Source organism: Lepidochelys kempii, chromosome 11 (assembly GCF_965140285.1).
Source record: "Lepidochelys kempii isolate rLepKem1 chromosome 11, rLepKem1.hap1, whole genome shotgun sequence".
NCBI classification, from domain to species: Eukaryota; Metazoa; Chordata; order Testudines; family Cheloniidae; genus Lepidochelys; species Lepidochelys kempii.
Window position 1 is genome coordinate 51,222,337 of NC_136390.1, and position 21,257 is coordinate 51,243,593.

At 37.9% G+C, this 21,257-nt stretch overlaps 1 protein-coding gene across 2 annotated transcripts in view; it reads left to right on the forward strand.

Annotated features, from left to right (window-relative positions):
• The window catches only part of GULP1 (GULP PTB domain containing engulfment adaptor 1), a 134,520-nt gene extending 114,285 nt beyond the window's left edge, over positions 1-20,235 (forward strand). For both annotated transcript variants that reach the window (XM_073306130.1, XM_073306131.1), the window contains 2 exons: positions 3,822-3,916; positions 17,997-20,235. In XM_073306130.1, coding sequence (XP_073162231.1) covers positions 3,822-3,916; positions 17,997-18,068 — 167 coding nt within the window. In that variant the 3' untranslated portion in view covers positions 18,069-20,235. The remainder of the gene's footprint in view (positions 1-3,821; positions 3,917-17,996) is intronic.
• The last annotated feature ends 1,022 nt before the right edge of the window (positions 20,236-21,257 follow it).

The following is a 21,257-nucleotide window of genomic DNA, read 5'->3' on the forward strand; positions in this document are numbered from 1 at the left end:
TTAAGTTATCTTACAACAAATTTGAATATCACCTGCTTTGTTATGTCATAGATAGTCAAAAAGGATCTGTGTTACCTCTATCCTAATCTGCATAATCAGGATGGGAAATACTGTATTATTACAATGGTAACTCTCATTGAGGGACTGTTCTCAGTCATGGAGATAAACACAACTGACAGGTGCAGTATTTCTAAATCCTGTTTTGAAAATTGCTTTTATACCTTTCTCTCTCTAAGTATAATGCATATGTGTAATATAGTTGTTTTTGTAACAAAAAACTAGTTTCCTTGTTAAGTATTTGCTGATTTTTAACCTGCTGTTAGGCTGCATTTCATACAGGGCAAGTGCCGCACATTCAAACTGAAATGTTGTCTTCCACTTCTTTAGACCAGAGGGGCTTCTCACAGAGTGGGATGGTCACACAGGGAAGCTGCATCCCTTAAAGGGGTGTAGTGGTTCACTCCTTATGCAGGGTGAAGAACTCTGAGAGACAAGCCTGCGGTGATCCCCTAGTGAGGGTGCAGCTGTGCCTAAATGTTGTTACCTAGCCCAAAGTTACCACACAGCTGTCAGCCTCTGTTCAGGAGAACAGCGACAATAATGTGGCTGCTCAGGACAAGGCTGTATGAAGAAAAATGTGTGGGGAAGCTTGCAAAACACCTGCCTGACACTGTGTTAGCTCTAGGCAGCGTTGTCTGTTTCTCTCATAACTCGGAGTATTACATCCACTCACAAATATGTCATGAAAAATAAATGTTATTTTTAAGTACAGCAAAGAGATTGTGAAAGTACAAGAGCAATTTTCAGCCCTCTCCAAAGAATAGTATGTGATCAAACCCAACCCTAAAACAGATATTTAGAAACTGAATGTGTTCAGACATAATTTGCATTGGAAAGTTTACTCGATATGGCACTGGATATGTATCTATAAAATTAATTTTGAACATGAATTAAACTGATGTATGGCATGGTTTACCTCATCTAGAATAAGTTTTTCTATGCTTAGTTTTGAAGGATAAAGTTACATAAAATCAATAACAGTAGAAACAAACCATTTCCTCACCTGAAAGGAGAAATTACTGATCAAACCCTGTAACCTGCAACCCTTACTCATGTGAGTAGTTCCATTAACTTGAGCAGAACTGCTTCTTGCAGGTTTGGGCCCAAATGAGAAATATTCCAGAATAACTGAAAATATTCCATATCAGTCAAATGTTCAGAAACTTCCTTTTAATAATAATGTGAAGTTATATTTCAGCCCTAAGAAATGCAAAAGCCATGTTTTTTTTTTTTATTTCACTGATGTATGCCTTAGGTGTTTGGTAAGGCATGGTATCAAAAACTGACTGCCTTCAGCTATCTGCGAAGGGTAATAGTCGCACTGAAAAGTATCATCTTCTTGGTATTATGAAATGGAAGTAATAAATAAAAATGAGAATAACTCATATCTATAGTAATGAATATACATAATCTCCTGAACATTACAGAAGAATGATGGTTCTGCGCTCATTGTCAGTTAGAGCATCCCTCAGCTGCTCAACGTATGCTGGCTACCAGCTGGGGATCGTCAGAACTGAAGAGTACTCCAGCCATATCTCTTCAGTGCACCCCAGATAAATCCTCTTTGTTGTACAGAAAGCCAGAGGTGCAGAGGCCAGTTACATCAGCTCTATGCTAGCCAAGGATTCTGCTATACCATGGTTGTCTGTATCTGCGTACAATGGACAGCTTTCTGGTGGCATAAACGAGCTGCACCATGGGCCAGGATATGGTCCTAAGGTTCGAGGTCACATCATATAACCAGATGGACTATAATGTAACCACAGTTTGTGAGGTTCTGGTTAACCAATCAAATTCCAGTTTGCTTCAGTACTTTAATGTTAAGTATGACAGAAACATTAAAGTAGCCTCTTAAAATCCATTTGAAACAACAAATATTGACATACTTAATGTTAATTGTTAATCATGGCAAAAAAAAAAGAAAAAGTCATAGCCCTGTCATGGAAAAAATGCAAAAGTAGTCATTTTAGTTAAATATGTTGTGGCACATGATAATTTAAGTTGTTTGTAATTATGTAATTATGAGAACTCTAATATCCTTTATTTTAAAATCAGAATATCTTAAAACCAACTAATAATACTAAATTGTTAGTTTAAAACCCATGCTCCATTGCAATGGACATATAGGATAAAACTTCAAGGAACAGTCTTGTTCAGTAGTGGGCTGGCAAGCCTGTTGGTGAAATCCTGAAGTCAAGAGAGTTTTGCCATTGACTTAAGTGGGGCCAAGACTTCAACCCGTGATTTTCTGTGAATCATACACACATGCACACACAAACACAGAATTGCCATGGAAGTCACGGCTCTCTAGACATACTGTTCTATAAACAGATTTCAGAATTAATATATTAATATTCTATATTCTGTATCTATCCTGTGCAATTTCTTTCAACATTGATTGCATGAACAGTAATACTGTAACATGCAGTTTCTTGATTTAGAAAATACTTTGTAGTTTGTTTTTCAGTGTAACGTAATTGACTGCTGACTCCAACCTCTTGACTCTAATGTTGCAGGTCATATTTTGGGCTAATAGTATCACAGGTATCAATAGCCCTCTTTACTCATAAATTAATACACTTTATAATTTGATAGCATGGTTAGCAGATTTGGTGGATAAAAGATAAGATATAGTTTGAACTTTCCTTTTGGCAGCCATGCAGATGTAGTTACCTAATTTTGCAAGTGATGCAACCAATATGTTTAAACTGTGTTAGCAAAATGGTTATCAAAACCAGTTTAGCTGGCTTCCAGTCTGGATAAGAATAGCATATTTACATGGCACTCGTTTTATGGAGAAAAAAACATCTGTACCTGATGGGAGAGAAAAAATAAATGAACTGGGCTGCAAATCGGATGAAATAAGATTAATAGAATACTGAACTAATACAGTAGAGTGATATTGAAGATATTGGATCTTGACTGGACCTTAAAAATAGACAGTGACACAATTAAGAAAAACAAAGACTAGTTAGGAAGAAAAAATGAATAGTGAGAAGTTGCTGTAAGGCACTGACAGAAAGAGGTGTACAGATGTATTGCTCCATTTCAGATCCAGGTTCTTTGGACATCTATGATAACTGATCTTTCATGGTCCACTACTTTTTGTTTTTTGATGTTAATCTTATGTAAAAGTAAACTAAAATGCCTGTGGGCTAATAGTTGTTTCCATTAATACCAGCTGTGTCCAAAAGAACTGTGTCACAAGTCAAGGCCTTACCTGGTGTGTACAGAGAGGGCCATTTGTCTTTATCCAAACCCTCTGACCTGATTTCAAGAAGCAACAAACAGGTGACCTGGATAGTTTTCAAGAGTCTATTTCTGCCATATATTAAATAAATAAAAAAAGATGAATGCTTGGTGACCACTTCTGCACCTTTTTTCATTTGTGAAACTCCCACACACAATAATTGCAGGACTATGCCATTATAACTTACCTCACAGAGACCAGAGGTAAGGCCTGAACTTCCTTCACCGAGGCTATGATATGATAATTACTGAACATTCCTAAAAAAATGCAAGAGAGAGAACTGAGAACAAGTGAAGAAGTGAAAACATCAGCTTGGTAGCATTCTTAGAAAGGGAAGAAAATAAGCTAAATCAGACTAGCTTCCAAGTTTATATTTAAACATTGCTGTTCACAAAATGGATGACTGGAAATGTTGTTCAGGATATTTTGTAGGGAGACATGTTTACCGTGCACCATGCTACTCCTTCTTTATGTCACTAGCTCTTGACTTAATGTTTTTTTTTCATTCTAGAGAGAGACCTTTTTGGAGCAGAACCATTTGACCCTTTTAGCTGTGGAGCAGGAGATTTCCCTCCAGACATTCAGTCCAAACTAGATGAGATGCAGGTAATTACTTATTTATCATTTCAATAAATGGTTTCCATTAGCATATGAACACTTACCTAATAAGGGTAAAGTATACATCATACAGCTGTCTTTCTGTTATATAGCCTGTTAAGGATTTGTTCTTTACTATACAAAGAAGAATGAACTTTGATCTTTGTGGAGGGATCCCACTGACCTTCAATCAGAGTTGAACATTTGACTCCCTGAGGCAATCTTGAATGTTCTCAGTGTCTTTAGAAGGAATGCATTTGGCACTTAAGTGTACTAATTATTGCTGGCTGAAAATTTTCTGACATCATTTGATATTTTCTGTCAGAAAATGATGTTTAGTTGAAATAAAAATGTTCTGCAAGACCATCCTGATTTTGACAAAATTCTAAGCGAAACTGGCAAGTTTCCAGTAGAAGCCTGCCTAGTTTTCTGCCAGCTTACCTGCCTGGCTCCTTGGCAGCCCAGGTTCCTCGGCAGCTGGAGGCTCCCAAGTAATGGGCAGCTCGGGGAGACTTGGAAATGTTTAGAAAAGGTTACAGCTAAACTTTGGAATTCCCCTTGATGGGAAATGTTGAAATTTCATTTATCATTCCGTTTTGTAACAACTATTTCATTTTGAAATTTATTGCGGACTGGGAATTCAAGTTTCTGACTAGCACTAGTACTAATATTTGCATAGAATAAGGTCAAAGCTAAAGTTAATAAGACAAGAGAAATATCACTCAGAGGTTCGGCATCAGGAAAACCTAGCTAGAACAGTTCTACTGTGGAATTTCCACAGCATTGTTTAAATAATTTCTCCAACAAAGGGGGTTGAATTTGATTGCATAATGCATGTGATATCGTCCTACAAAGAATGCTAGCATAAATCAATGGTTTAGGCCAAAAAAGACTCCTAAAAATGTTTATATTTCTTTATACTATTTCTAATATCTCTTTTATCTTCTTGTGCTTTCCTGGGTGTTTAGCGTCAGCGATGGTTGGTATATCGTATTTTAATATTAATATTAAATCAACTTGTTATAATTAAAATCCTAAAGAATGGGCATGCTGTATAATTGACATCTTTTATATTTTATGTCTGTAATTCAGGACCATTTTTATGCAAATGTTTTTGGGGGGCTTTGTTATTTTTAAGAGGGATTGGTTGGTTGGTGGTTTGGGGCAGGGAAGTTGTCTTTCAAGTCATAATTTATAGACTTTTCTCCCAATTGTTCATTTCCTTATTTAAATATGGTTGCTTTTTCCTTACGGACTTACACTGGTATTGTATAAGTTCACTTTCACATTTTCATCATCAGACCAATGCTAGTGAAAGTGTCTCTTCAGGCACATATTATTTATCAATCTATTCTACCCAAATGTATCTGGAGGGTGAGGATGTTTCTGTCTTGGCTGTTCGTGTTAATTTCACTTGCCTGATCTTTTGACACAATATGAGGCATCTTCCATGCTGGCATATGAAAATATAGGGCTGTTGAAAAACCTGTGGAATTTTTTTGCTTCCATTTCACACTTGAACTTCGGAGGCAAAATTGTTGACATTAAGCTTTTGTATTCTAAGATCTATATAATAAATTAGTTCTTGATTAAGATCAGTCAGTTGCTCGCCTATTTTTAAATGGAAAGAAATATGAAACAGTGCATGATAGGCAAGTTTGGCATCTTAGAAAAGTCATGGGTGGTTTCTTGGGCCCACAAGCCTATCTAAGAAGTCAGTGAAGATGTGAAAAGAATTAGGAAGAAGAAAAACATAAGCAGTTCCAGTTCCAAGAAACCTAGTGAGGCCAAATACCACATGTTCTGAGGAATATGGCAGTAATGGGGAATATGAGACAAAACTGAAGGCCTCATTTATTCTCTATAGTATACATGTATGTAGAGCCAGCATGTTGTACTCATTCACTTTGTAAAAATATAGATTTTCTGAGTTTCAATAAGTGTGTATTTGATCTAATAATACATAATACTGTTATTTATTGGTAGTCTGTCCAGGGAGACAATTTACATAGAATTCAGCAGTGAAGGCAAGATGACAACTTAGAACAGCTGATCATTCAAGAGAACATAAACCTACTGATATAAGTGGGGAATTTCTAAGTAATTTCCAGTAAACAGAGTTAGTATATCTTTATAGCAGGTACTGTTTGAGACAGACAAAGAGTGAAGGCATAACAAGAACATCAGTAAAACACAGGTGATAAAAAAGCACTAAGTAGCTGCTGCTTGTTATTACTGTCAGCATTGCCAAAAAAAGATGGGCTCAAATTAAATTCTCTGCACTTTTGGGTATCTTTCCAAATCCAACTTTAATTTTGGTCCATATTTCACAATTATGATCTTTCCACTGTCACTGTGAACCCGACCTTTTAGGAATGGTCAAAATCCAGACATGTGCTCAGACACATCTCTGGTAAACATTCTGTGACAGGATCCTCTGGGGGTATAGCCTGGGACTGTGGGACCAGCAGCAAACCCCCCTGGCACTGTGATCACTCAGCACAACAGCATGTGGAGCCTGATACCCAGCTAGATTGCATGAATGCTTCCAGATCCACTCATGAATCACCCAGAGAAAGGCACCAGAGCCAAATCCCCCCAGCTCCCAGCACCATACCAGAGGAATATACCATCTTGCACTGCTCAAGATGGGCAGTGAAGATTTATTAATTGGTTCACTACTTCAACAATGGAAAGTGGTTATAAAACCAGCCTTTGTCAAACCTGAGCAGATTTATCACGCACTTCAGACAAACTCACTGGTAAAGATAAACAGTTAAACAAATTTATTGACTATAAAAGATAGATTTTAAGTGATATTAAGTGATAGGCAAAAAGTCAGAGTTAGTTACCAAAAGAAATAAAATATAAGCATGCAGTCTAAACTCTCAATCCTATCAGACGGGGCAGCAGCTAGATTAAGCAGTTTTTCTCACCCCACTGGATATTGCAGTCCTTAATATACAGGTTTGTTCCTTAAACCTTGGCCAATCTCTTCTGTTGGAGTCTTGTCTTCTTCTCAGTGTCTTAGGTGCTTGCAGCATAGGTGAGGGCAGGAGAAGGGCCCAGCACATGGCCACTCTCTCTGTTTTATACCCTCAGTCCATGTGCTGGAAAACACAAGTCCAGGCATGTCTGGGTGCATTGCTGAGTCTCCAGGCAAAGTTGAGAAATTCCCTTGGTGTGGCCTCATGCAGGTGAGTCATTGCATAGTAGCTCCCTTGCTGGACAATGGTTGTTGATGGGTTGATTGATACCCCGATCTGGTGTTGGTTACTTTCCTTGCTGTTGCCTCTGGGGAGCTAATATTTGGCTGATTCCCCAATTTACAGCATGTTTTAGTGACCACCATACAACACAATTCTCATAACTTCATATGCATTAATGATACACATATATGGATAGAGAAATGACTTTCAGCAGATCATAACCTTTCCCCTGATACCTTACAAGGTATGCTTTTATATGTAAGATCATGATTATATGAAAATGAGGAATATGGGGTTTCCAGGACACTCCCCCAAGGTACAGAATGACACACATTCCCTCTGTTTTGCTGAAACATTTTCACCCCTCTGTGTTTTTACCATACTTCACACATAAATCAAATTAGTCTTTCCATATTCTCTAAGCTCCTGAATTTGAAGTTTCTTAAAGGATGTTACATGGATGGAAACTTTCCCATTTCACAAATTATAGCAGCAGCAGCTGTTATATATTCTAAAGTCTCACTTCAGTTGATCTTATACAGCTTTCAGAAGCTGTGGCCATTCTTCTTTCTCTTCCTAATGCAATAAGAGGCTTGACTTTATTTTTCCTGAAATCAATCACAGTTAGATAGAGATCATTATCTGCTCAAATACATGTAAATTTGCCATTGGATCATTGGGTCTGTGCTGCTTTAAGCCCAGTGGGTGCAGTCAGACTGACAATGAAAAACAACTCAACTAGATTAAAAAACAGAAAGTTCTACCATTTACCTGAGCTCAGGACTGTGCTGCATCTCTGCAGTGCTGGACATTGAATGACTGAAGAACGATTGGAATCACTAGTGTGTGTCCTTGCTAGAGCTGGTCAAGCATCTAGATTCCTCAGGTTTCCAAAGTGGATACAGGCCTGAGTATTTCCCCAAGACTGCCCTAGTTGGTTTGGTAACCTATCCTCTGCTCTCAACGTTGTAGATCAGGTGCCTGTACTCATATCGGTAAATCTGGCCATTGTGTGCAATACCAGTTGTCATGAGACGATGCTGATCTGCTCTGAAAGGGGGCGGCCTTTCAGTGGCTTTGAGCTACGTCTACACTGAAAACGCTACAGCAGCTGCTCTGTAGCTGCACGATCGTAGCATTTCAGCGTAGACACTTATTACAGCGACAGGAGAACCCCTCCCATCATTGTAGTAAATCTACCTCCTGAGAGAATTCTTCCATCAATCTAGCGTTCGCTTCTTTGGCATTTAGGTCAGCTTAACTGCATCACTCAGGGGTGTCAATTTTTCATATCCTTGAGCAACAATGGATCTAACTTTCTAGTGTAGACCAGCCCTGGGTTTTTACCTCTTAGAGACATCCCAGAAGATAGTTTGGGGCAATTGCTTTTCTGCATCAAGGATCTATCACATGGAGTTCTCCCTCTCTCCCTGCCTTTTGTATGTATAATTAGCCCTTAAGAGGCATAATCAAGAGGCCATGAGCTACAGTGTTTCCATTACGCTTTTTGCTCTCATCTCTGTTTCTGTTTCATCTGACTGTGGCAGGGCTCCTGAATGAGTTACCCAATGTGTACTAGCTATTGGGGAATGGATGATGGTTAGCTGACTGAAATTGCGTCTGGACAAGATTGAAATGACAGTGGTTGGTTGAAGGAAGTGACTGAAAAATATGCTGTCCTTAACTGAGTGTGTTTATCCACCATTTGGTACTAAAGTTCACAAGCTGGTGGTCCTGTTTGATCTTCTTCTGCTGTTAAACAGTCATGTGGCCACCCTGGCCAGGACAGTGCTTTTTCTACTCTATGTCTCCTAGAAATTGAAATCATATGTTTGAATTTGGACATTGCTATTGTCATTCATGCTTTCATCACTTCAAATTACGCCACTAAAATATGCTGAATTTGGGGCTCTCATTAACTCAACTTGGAAATCGAAGGTAGTGCAGAATATGCAGTTTGCTTAATAAGGGGAGTTTCTTAGCATGATCCCAGCCACAGATCGCAGCCTTCAATGTACCCATCCTTCCCCAAAGACTGGAGATGGGCATGGTTGTGTGCCCTTGAGATCAACAGATTTGAGCTATTTCAGACCCAATGGGGAGTGATTTCCAGGGTTATTGACACAATTACTGCTTGCACTTTAAAAATTCAGGAAGAAATTACAAAGTCATGGTGAACATGCTGTTTTATTGGGACAGCAGCATCTTCAGTAAAAAAAAAAAATCCTGCCTGTTTGCAGAAGCTAAAGTACATATATATAATGATACAAATAATATATTTCAATGTGTTGTGCTTGTACGTGATTCCCTTTCAATGAAAAAATGTTGTGTATTACAGATATCAAATACTATTTTATGTACAACAAATATTATGAAAAATATGTTATTGACTGCCCATAACATATTTAATATCATTATTTTAAAAAGAATATTCTGACTTCTAAAATAATCCTGCTTTTCAAAAATAATGAAACAAAACATAAATGCTCATCCATTTTTCTCCAGCCCTGGCATTTCAACTGACATCATTATTATTACAGCTGAAAGTGTTGGTCTTTGAGAGTGAAAGGTGAAGGGAGATATACACACTGCAATCTGGGTTTCATAATAAATATACAGCACCTTACCTGTATAATTTCTTAAAACCTGTGAATATGAATTGTGTGCCTGAAAGCCTGCACAAAGCTTTGATTGTTCTGAGTTAACTGTGAGAGCTACAGATAAGAGAAATTATTAAAGTAAAAGTAGCCCATGGCTTTATAAATCATCTCACCTCCATAGATGCACACAAAGGGCACTCTCATCACCCAGATCATCCCCTTTCCTTGCAAAAGGGAGTTCATCTGACTTCACAGCACAGTTAACACCCCTTCTCCTGTTACCTAGACTCTACAGAGGATAACGGAAGTCAGCAAGCGAGGGGGGTACCTGTTGTTTTCCCCTCTTCCCCCATGAAGCTTAGACAGAAGAAATATCATAGCCAAGCTGGTGTGAACTATAGAACCTTAAAAAGCTGTTGGCCAAACTTATAAGCAGGTTTAAAAAAGAAAAACAAATTTATGAATCTAAGATCACATTCAAAAGCATGATATGCCCATGGAAACTTCTAAAGGCTAGTGCTGTGCTTGACAGATTGGATCTGCAGATTACAAAAAAAAAATAACAAAAAATATGTTTAAACACCAAACAAAGAGTTGTCAGATTAAATTCAGCCCACTTTTGAGAGAAGAGAACTCTTGAAAGAAGCTGAAAAATGTCAGTCTAAATTTTTATACACTTCTGAGGGCTCCTCTTCTTCAAAAGTAAAATGGGAGAGATTTCAAGCAATCCATGGGCTGTTTGACATTTATGTGACACTCGTCACGTTAATCAATTAGTTTAATTGACGCCAGTGGAATTACTTATGTGAATAAGGCAGACAGGATGTGATTTAAGGAGGAAGGAATGTACTTTCTTTACAAATCTGCTGTAAATTTTTAAAAAATGTAAAATATTATAAAAATATGTGAATAATACGTAAAGCTAATCGTCAATATTTGTGTGGGGAAGATGCTTTAAACTAGACAGACATAAGCACCTTTTTAGTTAATGCAAATAATAGTTTTTGCATTTTAAATAAAGAGAAAAAATGTTAAATTTTCCTTTTTTCATTGGTATCAACATCTTGTTACTTTTAGGAAAATACTGATTCATATTTTTGCCAAAATGTATAAAAATGAACAATCTGAAAAAGGTAATAATTTGTGAAATATAATCATCATTCCAAACTGTAGTTCATTTAAGTCAGGAACTAAGTGGATTGAAGTTTTATGCCATTCTACTACTTTTATTTGTGCCATTGTCAGCCAGATTTTAGGCCAAGTCCTGATGTCCTTACTGAGTTTTACTCCATGCTTTCAATGGGAATTTGGTAAGTAAGGAGAGCAGGATTTGACGTTGGTGTTGATAGAATGCTTTTGATAAGGGTAACAGTCCTATCTAAACATATCTTCCAAATGGTGCATTCTTGATAAGGACAACTGTTTACAGAAACCTATTTAAGAATCATAGAAATGTAGGGCTAGAAGGGATCTTGAGAGGTCATTTAGTTCAGCCGCTGGGCAGAGTCAGGACCAAGTAAACCTTACCATCCCTGACAAGTGTTGGTTCAACTTGTTCTTAAAAACTTCCACTGGTGGAGATTCAACAACCTCCTTCGGAAGCCTATTTCAGAGTTTAACTGACACTTGTCATTAGAAAGATTTTCCAAATATATAAACTAAATCTCCCTTGCTGAGATTAAACCCATTATTTCTTATCCTATCTTCAGTGGACATGGAGACCAATTGATCACCATCTTCTTTATAACAGCCCTTAACATATTTGAAGACTGTTATCAGATGCCCCCTCAGTTTTCTTTTTTCAAGACTAAACATGCCCAGTCTTTTTACCCTTTGCTTATAGGTCATATTTTCTAATCCTGTTACATTTTTTGCTGCTCTCCTCTGGACTCTTTCCAATTTGTCCAGATCTTTCCTGAAGTGTGGTGACCAGAATTGGACACAGTACTCTGAGGCCTCCCCAATGCTGAATGGAGCAGGACAGTTACTTCCTGTGTTTGTCATAGATTCCAAGGCCAGAAAGGGCCACTATGATAATCTGTTGAGTCCGATGATTTTTAAGTCTATTCATGTTAACACTGTAGTTCCTGGCATTATAATAATATTTTATCTTGCCTTTTTTGGAAATCCTTATTATTCAAGAAAGCTGGTTTTTATGTATGGTATTAGTTAAGTATCTGGCAGATAAACCAGCACTTTCCTTTAATCCTGAAGTTTGCTAATTACAATCATAAAGGACAAAAGACATATTAATAAAACTCTGATACAATATGGTACATGAATTCTTTGAATGGATCAAACTTTGACTATGTAATTTATCCCATTCTCTTTGCCATTCATATTATAGACATATGAACATTGAGTTATTTTTGTTTGCTTTGTAAATTTAGAATATTGGAGAAAGTTTAGAAAGGACTGAAGGCCTAAACTTTGTGATGGAAAGGGTAGAGCCAGGTCACAGAGGGACACACAAAGGAGACGGTTGGAAACAAAAACAAAATAGATTTGTCAGGCAAGAAATAGGCTAGAAATATGTAAAAGGCAAAACATGCTGCACACAACAGGTGATAAGTAACAAAACATCAGTTTGGACTAAAAAGACAGGAATAAGTGAAAACAGATGCTCTGTTTCTGATGACCAATAAGAGTTGGGAGATTGGAGCCCAAAAACAAAGCTTGAAAAGAGGAGGGTCCTGCACTGTCAGCACAGTCTCCAAAATCTCCCTAAAGTGCTTTTCAACAATGGAGGGCCTGGCTCATTCCTTCCCCACCTACAGCAGGGATCACACTGGCCTGAGGCACCTGAAAGCACTACTCCCCTGTGCTATGTGCCATTTTTCACAATGTGCAGTGACGAGGACAGGACACCCTGCAAATACACAGGTTTCAGTGTGTCTCCTCAGGTACCATTTTTGTCATGGCCCTAGCTGGAGTTTAAAGCTGTCCTCCATGGCAGATGAATCTCTGTGGTCCCTCTGCTGTTGTACCTGCACCAATGAGCACTGGAGAGCATGCAGATTTTCCCCTCTGCGACATCAGGAATGAGTCAGTTCTTTGTATGTTTTAAGAGCTCAGGAAAGGTTTCATACATATTTAACTGAGGGTTTTAAATGTTAGCAGAGCAAATTTAGGTCTTAATTCTATAAGCTTTACTTATGTAAGTAGTCCTTACTCATCAGAGTGCTCCCCTTGAAGTCATGAAGAGTATGTGTTGTACCAACACTGGTAATAATGTGTGCAAGGTCAGGGCATTATCCTTTGTGTAAGTGGGCACAACTCCATTCATTGCATTTAACTGAGACGTGCCCACTTACACCAGGTTTGTGTTTGGCCTCTGTCACCATGACTCTGTGGGTCACAACTGAGAATAACAAATTCAGGACAAACTGCTGAGAAATAGGGCAGACACACCTCAAAACTGCTGGTTATTCTCCCACCAGACCAGCAACAAAATAAACTTCTGTTTCACCACACTGGCTAACAAGAAGTCACAAAAACAGTCTCCTTAGGGATTCCAGCACTAGACTTAATGATGAGTGGTTATTTAAAACGAGTTTAATCAACCAAAGGGTTCTTCTGATCCCAAACAACCAGCCACATACCCAGGCCAATATATAACTCAGATTTTACCCCAAAATCATGCTGCTGCCAATTCTTTAGTATCTAATATTTAAAGACAGGTTTCAGAGTAACAGCCGTGTTAGTCTGTATTCGCAAAAAGAAAAGGAGTACTTGTGGCACCTTAGAGACTAATCAATTTATTTAGGCATAAGCTTTCGTGAGCTACAGCTTACTTCATCGGATGCATACTGTGAAAAGTACAGAAAATCTTTTTATATACACAAACCATGAAAAAATGGGTGTTTACCACTACAAACACATTGTAAGGAGAGTGATCACTTTAGATAAGCTATTACCAGCAGGAAAGTGGGGTGGGGGAGAGAAAACCTTTTGTAGTGGTAAACACCCATTTTTTCATGGTTTGTGTGTATAAAAGATCTTCTGTACTTTCCACAGTATGCATCTGATGAAGTGAGCTCTAGCTCACGAAAGCTTTTGCTTAAATAAATTGGTTAGTCTCTAAGGTGCCACAAGTACTCCTTAATATCTAAAGGTTTGTTTATAAAAAGGAAGGAAGAAAGTTGAGAGTTAAAAGTGGTTAAAAGAATCAAATATGTACAATAATTGCAAGGTTCTTGGATCAGGCTTGTAGCAGTGATGGAATAAACTGTTAACTAGTTAAGTCTCTGGTTGCTCCCAAATCATTGCAAGGTCCTCAGCCCCTTGGTTAGAATGCTCCCATTAGTATAAGTTCATCGTCCAGACGTTTGAGCAGGAAAGAGTCCAACTGGGAATGTTTTCAGGGCCTTTTATGTGGATGGAAACCCATTGTTCTAGTCTGGAAAATCCCAGGTAACAAGATGCAGTTTGGAGTCACATGGGCAAGTCACATGTCCATGCATGCTTTGCTTAGTCATAGCAGAGGCCATTATCTACACTATCCTTAGAAGGTTTACATGAAAGACCCTCATTGTGGATAGGCGTCTTCCATGGTCCATTGTGAGTTAAGTGTTCTTTGATGGGCCATTCAACTTGAATAGTCCCTTCACAATGTGCTGACTAAATACCTTGTGGATGTTACCACAGAAGCAAACACTTGAAATACAGGTACATAGTTAATATTCATAACTTCAGATACAAACATGATACATCTGTACAAATAAGATAATAATATTCAGTAAACCATAACTTTTTCATAGACACCTTACATGTCACATTTTGTACAAGAGTTGATGCAATTATATAACAGTGGTAACAACAATGATCTACGTGGTCATATTTTAATCATATAACATCACAGCCTCTAACTGGATTATTGTGTTTGCTTAGAACAATTCTTCTGTGTTTAAGGCTTTTGTGCTTTCATTCTGCATTGCCAGCTCTTGTGAAATCCATAAAAAAAATGGGGCAAATTCACCAACATGCTCTGGCTACTTTATGCCACCCAGGCAATGCAACACAGTCACGTACCCAGGCTGGTTCAACCAGGTCTACAACTGCTTAGTCTTGCTGAGCCATAATAGTGATTCTGGCCTGATCTTGGTAGAAATTGCTGTTAGAACAATCTTTTGCTTGGAAAATCTCAGACCACATTATAATTAAACCCCTTGAGCTTTATTTTATTTCTCTCAATATTATTTTCCAGCCATTAATAATCCCAAATGGGATTATTAAATATTTTGACATTTTAAATTCTAGCATGTGACTTGAATTTTTTCATGAGTTGAGGCTAGCTGAATCTGTGATTTTCCTTTTATCTTTAAAAGGTATCTTTTTGATGTACAACACATGCATGCTATTTATTCATGACAACCTAATGAGAGTTACAAGTGTACATAAATAGGAGACTATATCTTCAGAGTTTGAGTTTATATCTAACCACAGTAAGGGTGACTTCAAAATGATTATTTTGTCTTAGATGCTTTATAAAAACACATACTGTTTACTTCATACCGCATCAGCAACATTTCCCAAGTACATCCTACTATCAGGAAAAACCTGAAATGAGCATTACAGCAGGAGCTACTGTGGTTAAAATTATCTTGGCCTTTCTATTCGACATTGGTAAGGCCTCATCTGGAGTACTGTGTACAGTTTTGGGCCCCACACTACAAGAAGGATGTGGATAAATTGGAGAGAGTCCAGCGAAGGGCAACAAAAATGATTAGGGATCTAGAACACATGACTTATGAGGAGAGGCTGAGGGAGCTGGGATTGTTTAGCCTGCAGAAGAGAAGAATGAGGGGGGATTTGATAACTGCTTTCAACTACCTGAAAGGGGGTTCCAAAGAGGATGGCTCTAGACTGTTCTCAATGGTAGCAGATGACAGAACGAGGAGTAATGGTCTCAAGTTGCAGTGGGGGAGGTTTAGATTGGATATTAGGAAAAACTTTTTCACTAAGAGGGTGGTGAAACACTGGAATGCGTTACCTAGGGAGGTGGTAGAATCTCCTTCCTTAGAGGTTTTTAAGGTCAGGCTTGACAAAGCCCTGGCTGGGATGATTTAACTGGGAATTGGTCCTGCTTCAAGCAGGGGGTTGGACTAGATGACCTTCTGGGGTCCCTTCCAACCCTGATATTCTATGATTCTATGATTCATTCAGCCCCCTACTTTTCTTCCAATTGCTCGTAAATGCAATATTTTCACTTATCAAAATGAAATTTTCCAGGCTTCGTCTCTGCTCAAAAGTGATGTTTCTTTTAAAGTTCAAGCCAAAGTAGTTCAGCATTTTTTAAGATGAGGAGAGTGGGGAAAGACAACAAAAACACTTTCTCCATCATAAAAACAAAATGCTTTGGGTCAGATTCCTGCCCTTACTTACATGGAGTAGTATCTTACTTCACAAGTAGTCCTGCTAGAGTAAATGGGATTACTGATGGTGTAAAGTACTTCTCAATGAAAGGGTGGCAGAATCTGGCCTTTAATTTGTTTTTAAACACTTCTACCATGAACACAGAAGGAGAAAGCTGAAATTTGACATGAAAATAAAGAATAGTCTTGAGAACCATCTTTGAATTTTCTAATAGCAATCAGTTTTGATTTGACCAAATTATGTGATGATTTGATGATTTAACTGGGAATTGGTCCTGCTTCGAGCAGGGGGTTGGACTAGATGACCTTCTGGGGTCCCTTCCAACCCTAACCTTCTATGATTCTATGTGCCTTTAAAATGTATTCCTTGAACATGCACATTGAATCCGGTATGATTGTTTTCACTTTTTAGCAATGCGCTTTGAGTGAAGGTAGGCTGTGCAGCACTTGCACGGTTGATTTAGCTGCACAGTGTTTGTTAAAGGTAACAGACCCAGGTGAAAGAGAATGTTAGAGTTCCATGGTTCCACACTGAGAAGTGAGGAAACAATAAAGTTAAGGTTGCTTATGTAACTTTAATGCTGACTGCTTGTGTGTATGGATTTTGCCACAACCTAGTGATATGATCATATGCTGTTTCTCAAAAACAATATGATAACGGTATAGTTGTTGCTACAAATTTAGATACACAGGTGTAACATCTTTGAACATTTTATTCGTTCTCGTACACTGACACTGTTTTAATTGTTATAACAGTCCAGTATATATTAACTTAGACTTTTTATACGTTGAGGTCTCCTCTGTATAAGCTATGTCATATAAGAATCGTGCCTGGATTTTATGTGTGAAGAGCGAAGGAGGTGGCATAAGAAGCGTTCTTTACTGTTGTGTGATCCATATGGGATCTAGCACGTTTTGCAGCCTCTCTGTTAAATGGAGAAAAGGGGCTGTTATATCCCTATTTCTTTTGAGTTGGGGAGGTCTCCACCTCCCCATACATCTCCAGCCTGTAGTGTTGGTGAACCATGTGGAGATAGGTAGTTCCCCGAGTAAGTTTGTTGAAACAGAATGTTTTCTAGTGCTTCACCAGTGTCCTGAAGCATTCAGGGTAGTTTTGTTTTGTTTTTCAACCAGGAGGTCAACATTTCTTAGATCCAATTCAGGGGATGAGGCAGCTAACCTAGCTACGCACTCCTAGAAGTTGCAGTAACTGAAAGTGATAATCTCCCAGCAATATCCCTATTAAAATTGTAATAAGGAGTTTAATATATTGTGGGATTTACCATCCCAGGAGAAATATAGCAGTATTAGTAAGGATTCACATGGTGAATTTTTTGAAAAATTGTATCAGTTTAGTAAACACATGTAAAATACTAAAAATGCCATTATATGCCATTAAATCTTCAGAAGTTTTTCACATTAGTATAGCTACAAACCATTCTTTCATTCTTTTACCACTTGATATTATTCATTTTGTGTTTTAGGTGCATATTGTGTATTTGCACTCTGTTTCATGTAGTATTTTCAGACATTTATGTATTTGTACTACATTTTTTTCTTCTGCACCTACCCTGATTAAAAGGAACTTATTAAAACTCAGCCTTGGAATATGACCATTTTTTAAAAACGTGCATGATTCACTATGTGATGTTCTTTTTAAATTCAATTTGCATTTTTGCACAAAGCCAAAAGATTCTGACTTTCTGGCACTGAAATCTTGCATCCTTGGGACCTGTTCCTGCAAAATTGCTTAACTTGACTCACATGAATAGTGCCACTGGAGCCTATGAGGACTACTACTTATATGCCTACAGATAAGCGTGCATTCAGGAGTTTGCAGGATTGGGGTTTATATATATGGAAAAAGACTATCTTTGTATTAACTATATCTGATTTTTTTTTACAGGAGGGGTTCAAAATGGGACTAACTCTTGAAGGCACAGTATTTTGTCTGGACCCGCTAGACAGCAGGTGCTGATGCCAAGACCAGAAGTTGGAAATTCTTATATGATCCTTTATTTTTAATTCAGAACAAGTATTATAGATGTTATTCATGTGCCAAAAATTATATTTTTAAACATGTTAACTCTTGTGAAGTTTGCTTCTGTAAAACTCCAAATTAGGTTCAATATTTCCCTGTACAAATGTAAAAAATCACACTTGTATATGAAATATGAATTAAATTACACTGTTGTATTTCTCGCTCTCATACTTGGACAGACATTTGCAATACCTAATGAGTATTCACTTTAAGCTGGGAAAGTCCTTTAATGAACTCATAGATACCTTTCTGTTAGAAGACAATATAATTTTTGCATAATATTTGTCTGGTGACATTTTAAAACTAATCACCTCAAGCCACTATTTAATTTCAGGTCAATAGGATGAGTATTGTACAGTAAAAATTTTAAATACCAATTAAGGAAGTAAAACATACTGAAAATTAGTATGTACATAACAATTAAATCTGGATGCCATGTAATTAATTCGAGTTAACTGTACACAATCACTATACTATATGAATAATGTTATTGTTAGTCTATTACAGCTGTAATATTTTAGGCCTTTAATTCACATTTTAAAAAGTAAATAGAACAGATTAATTGTCAATATGCTAGCTAATGTTTGATAAGTGCATTAGGGAGGTATAGTATACATGTTACAGTTATTTTGTAAAATGGACAAACTTAATGCTATGCATTTCTGGTTTGATGTTTTACAGCTAAGCTAGTTGCACATATTGTATCATGTTTGGAATTTGGAATTCATTACATGACAGCTATATTTAATGTTCTGAACCCTAACACCTTCATCCTAAAGAACATGTGGTAACCCCACTGCATTCACTGGGGCTACTCGTGTGTAAAAGTACTCGCATGCCAATGTGTTTGCGGGGATGGGGCCTTCACATGTTGAGAAACAGTGTAGTGTTACTGTTAAATGTCATGCTGCAGCTCTACAGCTTACAGCAACAACTCAGTAATGAAACCTTAAATACCCATAAATAGGTCACACAAAGAGCTAGATATTAAAAATATTTAAAGAAAGTAAGATTCTTGCATGGTGATGAATAATCACACACAGAAAATATTGCTGCTAGGTGTTGGTATGTTGTTGACTTGTCTATGCATACTTTTCATTACCCTTTAACATAAACAATAAGTGAACATTTGATTTGTGAATGTTTGCATTCAGCCACGGATTTGTTCCTTAATGTTTATACTTTGCCATGATTTTGTTCAGTATGTACAAATCATGCCCAAATTTTATGCTAAGGATATTCCCTTCCATCCATAAAACCCTCATTAACCCCACCCTTTAACAACACACATAAGTAGAAAAAGAACTTTCAGGGGATTTTTAGTAGGGTTGGTTGGGGTCTTTTTTCCCTCAGAAAGACTCACTTTTTTGGTACATTATGGTTCATGAAACGTTCCTTTGAGCTTATTGTCGTAAGGTTTACACACACAAAAAAATGCATTTATGCAATATTACATTTAAGCATATATGCTTAGGCCCCAGTTCAGCCAAGTACTTAAGCACATATGTCATGTTAAGTATAAGCGTAGTCCCATTAGCATCAGTGGAGGCTACTCATTTGCTTGAAGTTAGGCATGTGCTTAAGTAACTTGCTGAACTGGGATCTTAATGTTCTACTTTAGGTAAGTCTTCCTCTCTGATTCTTTGCTCAACATTCATATACATATACACACACGCACCCACTCACACATATGTATAATCACTAACAAATACAGTAGTATATGTTTCATAAGCAAAAGTCTTTAGAATTTTGTTTGTCTTATAGTATTTTGGAATTTGTATAATGAGGATGTTTAGTAGCCATATCAATGGCTTTTTTTAACAAATAGAATTTGTATTTTTATCGTACTTTAAAAAGCTTTACGTAATAAGCATATATTTAGTGGCCATTTACTATCAATGGTAACACAATACTAAGATATTTGCACATTTTAAGAAACCTTTTTCTTTACTGATTTTTATGGCAATTGACTCTGCAAACGGCATGATTAAATATTATATAAATTGATCAGTACAAAAATACTTAAATCAATGCAACAGTGCATTTTTAATGAAAATGGTTAGTGATCTGGTTCAAAATTGTATTTCTATGTAATCTCAATTGTCTGTTTAATTTTGCCTAAAATAAATGTTTTTAAATAAATTGCATTGTAGAACATACTATTAATTCAGTAAAATACACAGAACTCAGTGGTGGGAAAGGCACATGAACACCATCTCAATGAGCCAAGAATTGCGTGGCAAGGGACCCAGTACTTGAAAGTCTTACACATGTGCTTAGCTTTACACATTGTGGCAGATCCTCGGCAGGTGTAAATTGTTGTAAGGTTACTCTTACTTACTGGAATTTGACCTCTTCTTCATGGGTGAGAGAAAGTTTCCAATAATAAGAGATGTCTCATGTCCCATACATCCTGATATTTCATACAGGTAAGTAGAAATATGCTCTGCTCCCCCAAATCACACGTCTTGTTTTCATTCTTTGCCTGTCACCCAAAAATACGAATAAAGGTAGGGGGACTGATCCTTATCTTGTTTAAATTGCCATAGTGCCTGTAATGGGGTGGTTACCCCGCTCCTGAAATAAGAGGAGAGAGAACAGCTGGGGAAAACTGACTGAGTAGCTGACCACAGGTGTAGCTAGCTTAATCAGGGTCCAGCTAGCCCTGTTAAGAGGGCTGTGAGGGAGGAACTGGGAAAAGAGTCTCACTCTAGCCCTGGAGTGAGAAGGGCTAGCTGCCTGGGAGCAAGGTACCTGAAGTGGAGCAGTGCTGGGGAAGGGCAAAGGGAGCTGGGGAGCTCCAGCCTGATAAACCCCCAGGCTGCAGGCCTTGGTGAAGACCTACGAAAGGTACTGGGGCTGCAGAGGGGCAGCATGGGGATAGGCAAAGACGGCAGGTCCTATACCCCCTTGCCAATGATGAGTGGCCTTTACAGACTGCAGTCTGCCCCAGTGAAAGGGGGCTAGATGATTACTGGCAGTAGTCACGGAGGTAAGGTGAGTGTAGAGGGTTGGGGGTTCCCCAGGGAGGGAAGACCCAGAGTACTTCTGGGGCAGAACCCCAAGGTAAAGAGCACTGGGGTCTGGGAGGAACAGGGGGGCCAGCAGCAGGCGAGACACTGGCCA